Raw genomic sequence first — 13,090 nt, forward strand, 5'->3', positions numbered from 1 at the left:
AAATGCTATTTGTCTATTTTAATTTTTATTTTATTAGTCAACAGCAAACGTTAATGCTAGAGACATTCACGCCGCTATAATTCTCTCATCCATTTGACACTAAACTATATTATATATAATTACACTGCTTTTTTTTTTTTTTTTTACAGGTATCATTATTGTGATTTTTGTTTTTCTTTCTTAAGAATATTTTAGACTGCAGCTTGAAATGAAAGAATTCTTGATATTTTTTTGAAATCACTTACTACTCCTAATTCACCAGACAAAAACCTCTCAACAAAAAATGAGCAATAGTTTCTAGTTTCCTTCTGCAAAACAGCAATAGTTGTCTTAGCAAGCACCAATAATATCATTGCCTTACATTACAATCCAATCAAGAACATGAAATCAAGACATCCTGTGAGACAGTACATTATTCAGAGCTAAATATTCAGTTGCACTTGAAAATGTCACATCACAGAAATTTAATGTTTTTTTTTCAACACACTTTTCTGCCTGGGTTCAGTTTTAGGGTGAAGATCAGCCGTATTATTTTCTAATTGGTGGGTAATTATGGGCAAATTGTTGCCTAATTTTGCCTCCGTTATTTGCATTGTATCCTGATGATCACCAAGAAAAACACACAGAGGGAAAAAACTGACTTTGTTGATATGGTAATGTTAGAGCAAACTTCAACACATCCTTCACAGCATCCAGATGGAAATACTCATGATAATAAGAGGTGAAAGGTTGCGTCATTTTATATGCTCTCACTCACACGCACACACTTCAGCTTATCAAAAATGAAAAGATCCCTGTCCTATCTCCTATTCAGACACATGCACAAATGCACACACACGCTGTAAGTTGATCTATCACTAGGGAGTGTGTGTTTAACGCTGCGAGCAGCTTGAATGCATTTGTAACAACATCTCTTGTGCAAACACACGCACACAGAGTACGGTGGACCTGCATCTGTAACAACACGTAGACCCTCGGCAGTCCTGCTAATCACCTCAAAGAGCCTGACCTCAGTGTCGGCCCCCTCGGGTTTCAGCTCCACCAGGAGGCCCAGTCGAACTCAATGGGCAGAGCGGTGAATGGGTCCTACGGTGGAGCTGCGTGATGGGGCCCACATGCAGAGGTTTCAGCAAAATACACAAAACCACTTCAAAACGTTCCATTGATGTCCGTCAGGGAACAAAGGCATTCCTGACGCATGAGTGTTCGCAGCTGGCTATCCAGTAGCTTTTAGGACTGCTTTTGTAGCTGGACCCACGTCGTGATGCATTCATACTTCCTGTTTCTGTGCTGCTACACAAAAACGTGCAGCAACATTGTGCAAATCTAGTTCAAATACAATGTGAAAAACTGGAGAATTTTATGTTTTAGGGTGGTGTTCGCAGTGTGGGCTCTGAGGCGGAGCTGCAAGCTGGGACCTACTTATCTGGTGTCTGTCTTCCAAAACAAACACAGCTCTCAAAATAATGATGTCTGGGGGAAAATGACTTGTGAAGCTGTGTCAATATTTACAGCCTTATTCTTTTGCCCATCTTGCCCTAGTCTTTCATGTCTGACCCAACACACACACACAAACACACATGCACACACTGCTTTTGTATTTTCTCTCTCTCCTTTACTCAGATTTAATTAGGATTCAAATGACTTTGTTAAATGACATAAAAGTCAAATGCTGCCAAGTCATTGCGATTCAAAGAGGATCAGCCCGGCAAAACAAATACACAGAGTTTGATATGATCACCGCTGTTTCTGCACAATAATTAATAAGAATAGTCATTTCTATAGTGTTCTTGCATATTGAGATAACATAATTATACAAACTCATATTCTCTCTTTCTCTCATTGCTAATCCTAAAATGGTTTGTTTATTTTCAGGTTTAAATTACCCCAGATTTTCAGTGTGCTTTCAAACTTTTGCCCCCTGCTGTATTAGTAATACGAATAGAATGACATCAAGGCAGTAGACAAAAATAATAATAATTTAATTTAATTGTTATTTAATTTTTAATTAAATTTTTAATTTTATTTTATTTTTAAATTTAATTTAATTTACTTTTTATTTATTTCTTTATTTTTTTCATGAACCCTGTTATATTAGTTATATTAATAGATTGACAACAGGGCACTGGGCAGCAAAAAATGTGAAGAAATATTATTTTATCATATATTATTATTGTATTGTATTTTCATTATATTTTATGTTATTTTATTTATACATTGACCCTGCTTTATTAGTAATATTAATAGAATGAAAGTAGACAGTGCAGTAGACAAAAAAATGTTAACAAATATTATTTATTATTTATTTTTTAATTAATTTAATTTAATTTAAATTAATTTAATTTAATTTAATTTAATTTAATTTAATTTAATTTAATTTTATTTTATTTTTATTTTATGTTATTTTATTTATCCATGGACCCTGCTATGTTTAGTAATATTAATAGAATGACAACAGGGCGGTAGACAAAAATGTTAAGAAATATTTTTATTTTATTTTATTTTATTTTATTTTATTTTATTTTATTTTATTTTATTTTATTTTATTTTATTTTATTTTATTTTATTTTATCCATGGACCCTGCTATATTAGTAATAATAATAGAATGGCAACAGGGCAGTAGACAAAAGATGTTAAGAAATATTTATTTTATTTTTTTTATTTTATTTTATTTTATTTTATTTTATTTTATTTTATTTTATTTTATTTTATTTTATTTTATTTTATTTTATTTTATTTTATCCATGGACCCTGCTATATTAGTAATAATAATAGAATGGCAACAGGGCAGTAGACAAAAGATGTTAAGAAATATTTATTTTATTTTTTTTATTTTATTTTATTTTATTATTTTATTTTATTTTATTTTATTTTATTTTATTTTATTTTATTTTATTTTATTTTATTTTATTTTATTTTATCCATGGACTCTGCTATATTAGTAATAATAATAGAATGGCAACAGGGCAGTAGACAAAAGATGTTAAGAAATATTTATTTTATTTTATTATTTTATTTTATTTTATTTTACTTTATTTTATTATTTTATTTTATTTTATTTTATCCATGGACTCTGCCATATTAGTAATATTAATAGAATGACAACAGGGCAGTAGGCAAAAAATGTTAAGAATTTTTATTTTATTTTATTTTATTTTATTTTATTTTATTTTATTTTATTTTATTTTATTTTATTTTATTTTATGTTATTGCATGGTACTTCGGGCATGTATCATGTTACTTTAAAGTACCTCACAAAATACTACAGCGAAAATACTGTCCTATAAGAATAGTAATCATTCACTACTATGGTCAAATACTGACAATGAAATACTGAATACCAAAATATATCTGATGCAACTTCTGTACTGTTTTGTGAAGTCTGTAAATGGAGATGAACAGTAAATGAATCTGACAAGAAGAATGAATATATAATAGTGTAAAACAAGAGTCTCTTTCTCTCTGTTTCTTTCAGGAGGAGTGTCGTAATTATATTAAGGTGCTGTTGAGCCATGATGGAGGGCTGTTTGTGTGTGGTACAAACGCTTTCAACCCGCTGTGTGCCAATTACACGGTGAGTTCCTCAATGCCAGCAGACTTCACCGTCTCCCCTGTGTTTACCCTCAGCAAACATGTAGAGCGTGTAAAGCGCAATACTACACAAACAACACAATGTACAATTCACTTCATATTCAACAGCATCTCATTTTTTTGTTTATTTATTTTTTGTAGCAAAACAAACATTTAGATAAATAATGCTGTATATCACTGTTCTTGATTAAGTTTACAACATGTTGCCCACCTCACAGTTTTATTACTAAACAAAAAATTCTCCTACAGTCCAGTCATTAAGAAAAGCTTTGTGAGTCAGTTCCACTAAATCATTAGAAAGAATTGGTTCAGTTAAACTCATATGCATGTTTACAATGGATTAACAATAATGAAAGTGGATCGGCATTGATGACAGGGTAATTGACTTAATGATTAAAACTCAATAAATGGATGCACATAATTACATTGGAAGCTTATGAGGAGATGATGCTCATTTGAATTGAACTGAAGTGTAAATGCATATGTACATTGTTTTTGGATGGATCTTTTAGGGACATGACTGAATTATATTTCACCCTAAATTTGAAGGGAAAAAATAAGAAATTATTTTGCATTAAGAAAATGAAACATTAAAATGGAAGCCTATTTCTGCCATGGAATTAAATAATAATAATAATAATAATAATAAGGTAACTGCGGCTTTTTATCTTTATATTTAATTTATACTCAATTTTTATACAAAATTGTTATAATTAATGGTTGTAACTTAACAATTTTCAGAGAAAACAGTTGAATTGCTAGATATATATTAGCAATTTGAAAAAAGGTTAGACTTGCAAAAAAATAAACTCTTTTTCTCACAATTCCAAGTTTACATCTCACAATTCTTACTTTTTTCTCTGAATTCCAAGTTGCATCTCACAGTTCTGTTTTTTTCCCACAGAATAAAAAATAAAAACATAGCTGTAATTATTGTATTTGTGACTTTTTTTTGTGTATTTATATCTCACAATTCTGAGCTTATGTATCACAGTCCTGACTTTATATCTTGCAATTCTGACTTTTTCTCAGAATTTATGCAATAAAAAGTGATACCATTTTATTTTATTTTATTTTATTTTATTTTATTTTATTTTATTTTATTTTATTTTATTTTATTTTATTTTATTTTATTTTTTTATTCTGTGGCAGAAATGTGCTTCTATACAATAATAACCGAAAATATAGTTTTTTTTCCAGTGTCCAGTTAGTGATATGGTATGTAATTCTTCATCTTCTTAATGCAAAATGTATTTTCTTTATTTCTTTTTTTTTTTTCTTTAGATTTTGTGGCTTTCTTAAAAATAAAACAATGAATGTTTGACAATATAAATATGTTGTTTTCTTTTTTTCTTTTTTCATCTGTTTTTTCCTTAATTTTTATCTTCCTTAAAGAAATAGGCTTGGGCATAATATGCCACAGAAAATATTTGTATGTATGTATATATGTATTTATTTATGTATTTATGGGGGGTTTTAGAATGGAAAAATATTTAAACATTTCTAATGCACTAACAGTTTTTTTTTTTCTTTTTTAGATTTTGCTGTGATTTTTTTTTTTTTTTTTTTTTTTTTTTTGTGAGCAGATTTTCAGGCCACATCTCACATTTTGTGGTTAAATCTTAAAATGTTTGTTTTTACAGTGCATTTCAACATCAGAGTTGAATTGTTTCTTCATATAAAATTGAGAAAGCCTTTCTGGAGACGGTTTGGTATGTTGTTTTAGTTGTGAGATAAATCGTCACGTACTACTGTTGTGTTTGAAGGCAGCATCTCTCTCACACATGCACACGCTCACTAACACTCTCTGCTGTTGCTGGAAGCGTGTAGAAATGATAGCAGCACTTGTGAATGTGTTTGGAGATATGTGTGGCTTATAACAGCTATCATCCTTTCAGAGAATGTCATATCCTCTATGTGTGTGTGTGTGTGTGTGTTTGTTCAGAGAGACACTCTGGAATTGGTCGGCGAGCCCATCAGTGGAATGGCCCGATGTCCTTACGACCCCAAACACGCTAATGTGGCTCTGTTTGCAGGTAAGCTGCGGGTTATTTTTTGGCCATGTAATGACTCTACCTCCTATTATTCACATCATGTGCTGATTTGTTTAGCACTTTTTAATCTGTGATAATAAGAGCCGTACACCCAGTGGATACACGGCATAATAATATTTAATATCGCCTCATTTATAGCTGTTTTATTTGCCTCCGTAAATGTGTTTACCACCTCTTGTTAACATCGTTAAGCTCAAGGACTTTCCGTTCGAACACTTCGCCACATATATCATCGTGGCACTATGTCGATGCTCACTTCTGGTTATTGAACGCTGACCTTTGGCCTTTGACCTTAGAAGGCAGCTTGTTTACGGGGACAGTGACTGACTTCCTGGCCATCGATGCTGTCATTTACCGCAGTTTGGGAGAGAGTCCGGCTCTGCGCACAATCAAGCATGATTCCAAATGGTTCAGAGGTACTGTTTCATATATAAAATAAAACAATGCATGTTTGGCAGTATAAATGCATTATTTTTATTTGTCATCTGTTTTGTTCTTGAATTTATTTTATCTTAATGGAATGTTCTCGGGTATTTGTGGTACTTGTGGAATTTTATTCTTTCTCTTTTTTGTTTTTTTATAAAAGTACTCTCAATGCATTAAGAACTTGTTTTTTTTTTTTGTTTGTTTTTCCCAATGCTTTAATCGGCTTGTTTTCAATTTGGGGTTAGCAAAATGCATACATACATACGTTTATTCCGCAAGACTTTAATAAATTTACCAAAAGTGACAGTAAAGACATTCATAATGTTGCAAGAAATAAATAAATAAATAAATAAATAAATGCTGTTATTTTGGACTTTCTATTTATCAAAGATCAAAGATAAATTAGAGTGACGGTTAGGATACGTCTAAAAACTCCCGTCTTATTTTCTCAACTTTAAAATCGTCCTACATTGTTGGTTTTGTCTTTTTTTGTAAAGGGTGTTTGATCTTCTTTGCATGTTCACTTTGTAAACTCTGGGTTGGTACTTCTGCAGTGATGTAGGACAATTTTGAAGCTGGAGGAGAAAATGAAATGGGAGTTTTTAGACGTACCCTAACTGTCATGACCGGAAAAAACTGTTCACACAGAGCTATAGACAAGACGAGCATTTGAGGTTAAAAAGTATATAAATTGTAATTTAGTTTTAGAAAATAACTGATCGTTTCGCTAGATAAGACCCTTATTCCTCAGATGGGATTGTTTAGAGCCCTTTGAAGTTTCATTTAAACTGCATTTGGGAAGTTCAAATATGGGGGCACCATAGAAGTCCATTGCATGGAGAGAAATCCTAAAAATGTTTTTCTCAAAAAACATAATTTCTTTTACGACTGAAGAAAGAAAGATGACAAGGGGTTGAGTACATTATCTGTAAATTTTTGTTCTGGAAGTGAACTAGTCCTTTAAGCCTAGTCCCAGACTAAAATGTAAGTCTGAGCTGTTTCAACTGAAAAAAAAAAAATCTTAAAATATATCAGTGCCTTTGTTTTATCTCCAGATGTACACCAGTAATGTTTTTTCTATAGCCTAATCCTGGCTTAGTCTAAAAACCAGTCTGTGAAACCAGGCCCAAGTTTGTATATTTTAAGCATTATTTTTAGTGATACAGGAACCGATTCAACAAGGGATGGGTCAAACTTATCTTCTGTTCATCATATCACATAAACCGTCAACAGAGCAAAAGTTGCACTTAACCTGGATTATTCCTTTAAAGTTGTTTCAGGAAATGTTTAGTCAAATGGATTGCATTCGTTTCGCTTTGCAATCTACCTGTCAGCCTGAAGTGGGGTTTGTTTTGTGGATTTTAAAATAGTTTCAGGAAGCAGTTCACAGCACTGAATTCTGAGTGTGATTTCACAGCAGACACACCGACAGCGCTAACAAAACCAAATGAGGTTTTTTTTTATTTATTCATTTATTTTTTTTTTTTACCTGAGTTGTTTTCCACAAATATGCCAGACCTTGTAACCACGGGAAACTGCACGAAGCTCTCGGAGCCTCATTCAGACGAGAATAGGTGGATGTGTGTGTTTAATTTGATCTTTCTGTTTGAACTTTGAATGCTGGAGAGCTATGAGTTGAATATCTCCATAAAAGAATCATTGAGGGAGTGAGGCCGACATCCCGTTTGGAGCCACAAAGGCCTGGGTCTGCTTTATAAAACGCATACTGCTCAAGGAGAGCGAGGCCAAGACCTCCGAATGTCCTCTCTTCACTCTCTTTGCTTTATTTAAGAGGACATGCATGTTTTATGAGGACTATCTCTGCCTCATTCAGTTCTCTCGCTGTATATCGCTTTCTCTCCCTGCCTCCCTCTGGGACTGTGCATATGTTGTTTGTTCAGATGAAATGTCTTTATAATGACTGATGAGTGTTTGCTTATTCGAGCTGCAATTTCTCCATAGGATGCCCTCAGACTGTAAAATTAAAGCCTGCGTTTGTGTGTCTTACAGAGCCTTATTTTGTGAGCGCTGTCGAATGGGGGCCTCATATCTACTTCTTCTTCAGGGAGATGGCCATGGAGTTTAACTACCTGGAGAAGGTAAGAACGAAATTCAGGGGTTGGTGAAATTAGTTGTTTTTGAAAAAAGTCTCTTATGCTCACCAAGGCTGCAATTATTCAATTAAAAATACAGTAGAAAGTGTAATATTGTGAAATAGTACAATTTTAAAAGAACTGTTTTCTGTTTTAATATTATTCCAGTGATGCAAAGCTTCAGAAATCATTCTAATATGCTAATTTGCTGCTCTAGAAATATTTATAATTATCAGTGTTGAAAACATTTGTGCTGCTTCATATTTTTGTAGACTTTTTAAAGAATAGAAAGTTGTGAGGAACAGCATTTATTTGAAAAATACATTATAAATGTCTTTAATGTCACTTTTGATCAATTTAGTGCATCCTTGCCGAATAAAAGTATTAATTTCTTTAAAAAATGACTGACCTCAACAGTCCACCCTTGCCATTTATTGAAACTAAGTTGCTTAATTAGTAATTCATAATTAATAACATCATAAATCATAACTAGCACATTGATATATAACTGTCGATGAATAGCTGTCTGTTTATAGTGACTAAGTATTCTGGAGCTTGATAGTTCACCACCCACTACTCAAAGGTCAGCCAATCAAAACAGAGCTAATTTACATATTAAAGTTACAGTACAGTAAAAGTCCATTAGCAGAGACATTTTTAATTTTTAATTGAATAGTTTACCTAAAAATTAAAATTAGCTGCAAATGTGTTCACCCTCAGGCCAACCACCATATAGATGAGCTTGTTTCTTTGTCAAAACTTAAATTTAACATTGCATCACTTGCTACCCAATGGATCCTCTGCAGTGAAAGTGTGCCGTCAGAGCCCAAACAGCAAATAAAAAGATCAAAATTATCCACAATTAATCTACAGCACTCCAGTCCATTAATTAACATCTTGTGAAGCGAAAATCTGTGTTTGTAAGAAACAAATCCATTATTAAGACGTTTTTAACTTCAGTAGGAGAAATCATTCTAATATGCTCATTTGCTGCTCTAGAAATATTTATTATTATCAGTGTTGAAAAAAATTGTGCCGCTTCCAATTTTGTAGATTTTTTGATGAGGACAAAGTTGTGAGGAACAGCATTTAATTGAAAAATAACTAATTAATAAATGTCTTTAATGTCACTTTTGATCAATTTAGCGCATCCTTGCTGAATAAAAGTATTAATTTCTTTAAAAAATGACTGACCTCAACAGTCCACCCTTGCCATTTATTAAAACTAAGTTGTTTAATTTGTAATTCTTAATTAAAAATGTCATAAATCATAACTTGCACATTGATATATAACTGTCAGTGAATAGCTGTCTATGGCGATAAAGTATTCTGGAGCTTGATAGTGCACCGCCCACTACTCAGAGGTCAGCCAATCAAAACAGAGCTAATTTACATATTAAAGGTACAGTATAGTAAAAGTTCGATAGCCAACCACCATGTAGATGAGTTTGTTTCTTCATCAGAACAGATTTGGAGAAATTTAGCATTGCATCATTTGCTCACCAATAGATCCTCTGCAGCGAATGGGTGCCGTCAGAATGAGAGTTCAAACAGCTGATAAAAACATCACAATGACCCACAAGTAATCCACACCACTCCAGTCCATCAATTAACATCTTGTGAAGCAAAAAGCTGTGTGTTTATAAGAAACAAATCCATCATTAAGACATTTTTAACTTCAATACCAGTCCTCTATCTATAATGTTTCTTTCTCCAGTTCCTTTAAGTGAAAGAAAAGAGGAAAATGGTCCAGTGAAACTAAATTATGACAGCTTTTGGCACAATAAGCCTTGACCAACTTTATAATTGGACTGTTTAAACAAAATAAAATGCAGTCGAGCAGAACATGGCCCCTTTAAGTTTTTACACAATTGTCAAACGACTGAATTCTCACGATTGAAGTGTGAGGTTGAAAAGCAGTTCTCCAGTGAATAGTCACTTTGATTCTGGCTCTGAATAGAGGCTGTGTGGAATAAAAACTGAACTGTTTTCTTTGTGAATATGTGTGTGTGTGCATTAGGTGATGGTGTCTCGCGTGGCACGTGTGTGTAAAGGTGATTTGGGCGGCTCTCAGCGGGTGTTGGAGCGCCAGTGGACGTCGTTTCTGAAAGCGCGTCTGAACTGCTCAATCCCGGGAGACTCGCACTTCTACTTCAACCTGCTGCAGTCCACCAGCCCCATCATACGCATGCAGGGCAGGGACGTCATCCTGGGGGTCTTCTCAACACCCTCCAACAGGTACACACACTCATGCTGGATGAATCCTAAAGAGGACTGTGTGATCATTTGCATTATAGTGGAGCAATCTGTGTGTGTGAATGATGAATGCCAATGAGACAGTAATGTGAATCAACAGCGCAGATGCAAATAAGGACAAACCTTTGTGAAGGTTATTTCCTCAAATCATATGGGCACCATTTATTGTCCTATCAGTTTCCATTCCCAGATCTGTCTGGTTGCTAATAACACAGTAAGGTACTGTAAAAGTAAATTTCTCAAGAACTTACCTGATTCACATTATTTTATTTTTATTTTAATTATTCACATTATTACTTTATTTTATTTTATTTGTAATATCATAAATAATATCATAATATTTATTTTAATTATAATACTGCATTTATTTTAAAATATAATTTATTACATTTATTTTATATATATATAATTTTAAATATATATAAAATATAAAATATATTTTCAATATATCTTTCAATATATATATTTCAATATATATTTTCAATAGTGATATTATAATATATATAAATAGAATATATAAATATATAAATGTGTATATATAACATATATTTTATATATCTAAAATATTATATATCATTTTATATATATATTTTATATATATAATTATATATGTATATATAATTTTAAATATATATAAAATATAAAATGTATTTTCAATAGTGTTATTATTATAATATATATAAATAGAATATATAAATATATAAATGTGTTTATTTATGATATTATTTTCTTAGTTCCATGACAATTAAGCATATTTTGCCCACCAAATTCTCATAATTATAATGAAATCAATTCTAATTACAGTAATTAAAATAACAAAAATTAATGATGAAGCATATTTTATTTTATATTTATATTTTATTTTAATTACAATGTTACATTTTTTAAATATCATAAATATATTTGTTATTTATTGTCATTATAATAATTATATAATTATATAATTATATAAATATAATTAATTAATAAATGTATTTATTTATGATATTATGGTTTTATTTTCTTAGTTTCATGACCATTAAGCATATTTTCCCCACCAATTCTCATAGTTTCAATGAAAAAAAAAATACAGTAATTAAAATAATAACAAATAATGATGTTATATTTTTTTATTTTATATTCATTTTTATTTTAATTACACTATTTCATTTATTTTTAAATATCATAAATATATTTGTTATTTATTTTCATTACAATAATGATATAATTCGAATATATGTATGTATTTATTTATGATAGTATTTTCTTAGTTTCATGACAATTAAGCAGATTTTCCCCACCAAATTCTCATAATTATAATTATTCTAGTTACAGTCATAAACATCAGTCAAACACAGTCAAAAGACAAATAATAACTGATATTTTATTTTATTTTATTTTATTTTTTTTATTTTATTTTATTTTATTTTATTTTATTTTATTTTATTTATTTATTTTATTTTATTTTATTTTATTTATTTATTTATTATTATTTTTTTAATTTTATTGTTTGCTGTATGACATTATTTTAATGACAGTTAAGTATATGTGATCAAATTCTCATAATTAAATTGAAAAAATCTAATTGTAAGTACAGTAATGAAAAGACATAGAATAATATATGTTGATGCCTTTAAAATATGTACTGGTTCAAATTTAATTGATATAGTAGGATTTTTTTTTGTACTACATCTTAATGTAATATGAATCTCATGAGAATCACTATTTAGTATAACGAGAATTTCACAAAAACTAATAAAACATCTGCACATGTATTGTTATGAGAATGAGATTTTTTCATAGTAAGTTGATGAGGGAGAAAGTTTCTAACTGTCATTGAAATAAAGTCTTAAAATAGACTCGTTTTTCTTTAAGTAAAATATAATTTCCTTTTGGGTTGGTGGTGAAATATGATCTGGGCATGTTTTTGTGACATTCACCACGTAAATGTGTAAAGATTACGAAACGTAACTAAATTGAGGGGAAATGGAAAACGGTTCTACACGCGCACGTACGCGCGTTCCTCTGTGATTTAGCTTCTTATTAGTCTGTTTTGAACCCGAGCAGCACGAATGAATCCAATTTCAAGGCAATTTGGATTTTGTTCTTTTGATATTCTGCCTAAAAGGCCTGTTTTTTCTTCTCCAGAAGAAAGACAATGTGAGGAGTCGAGAGAGTTTGATCGTCTCAGGAGAAAGATTGTTTGAAATTCTGCTATCAGAGATGTTAAGAAACGCCATAAACACATTTTAACAGTGGGTAAAACACTGATCTGCTTTCCTCAGGGTTGTAAATGGCCAGCTCACATTGTGCTGTAGTTTACAGTAGCAGTTGTGACATCTGTCAAAATGTGCGAAGAGCGAGTCAGAGTAAGAGACCGAGTGCTGGAAACAACTGTATGCATTTAGAGAAAAGTGCTTCTGGGAAGCCTTTACAGAAATGTACCATAGTAGTGGCTTTGGACACTGTTATGATGGTAATACCATGGTATCCTATGAGGTACTTTACAGTGCCATTTATATTTCTGCATTTGACAGACACTTTTATCTCAAGCAACTTGTACCACGGTGCCCTACAGTTTAAAAGGTTATTTATTTATTTGTTTGTTTGTTTATTAAATGTTATTAATGAATGTACTGTATTAGCTATTCTATTAATTAACACTTCTAGTTACCAAGGATGCATTCAGT

The 13,090-nt window shown here is 31.2% G+C and overlaps 1 protein-coding gene across 4 annotated transcripts in view; it reads left to right on the plus strand.

Annotated features, from left to right (window-relative positions):
• The window catches only part of sema6ba (sema domain, transmembrane domain (TM), and cytoplasmic domain, (semaphorin) 6Ba), a 151,695-nt gene that overhangs the window by 106,034 nt on the left and 32,571 nt on the right, over positions 1–13,090 (plus strand). For all 4 annotated transcript variants that reach the window (XM_051134614.1, XM_051134598.1, XM_051134607.1 and 1 more), the window contains 5 exons: positions 3,477–3,575; positions 5,538–5,628; positions 5,943–6,062; positions 8,083–8,171; positions 10,186–10,403. In XM_051134614.1, coding sequence (XP_050990571.1) covers positions 3,477–3,575; positions 5,538–5,628; positions 5,943–6,062; positions 8,083–8,171; positions 10,186–10,403 — 617 coding nt within the window. The remainder of the gene's footprint in view (positions 1–3,476; positions 3,576–5,537; positions 5,629–5,942; positions 6,063–8,082; positions 8,172–10,185; positions 10,404–13,090) is intronic.

The sequence above is a fragment of the Labeo rohita genome, chromosome 2 (assembly GCF_022985175.1).
Source record: "Labeo rohita strain BAU-BD-2019 chromosome 2, IGBB_LRoh.1.0, whole genome shotgun sequence".
Taxonomy (NCBI): Eukaryota; Metazoa; Chordata; class Actinopteri; order Cypriniformes; family Cyprinidae; genus Labeo; species Labeo rohita.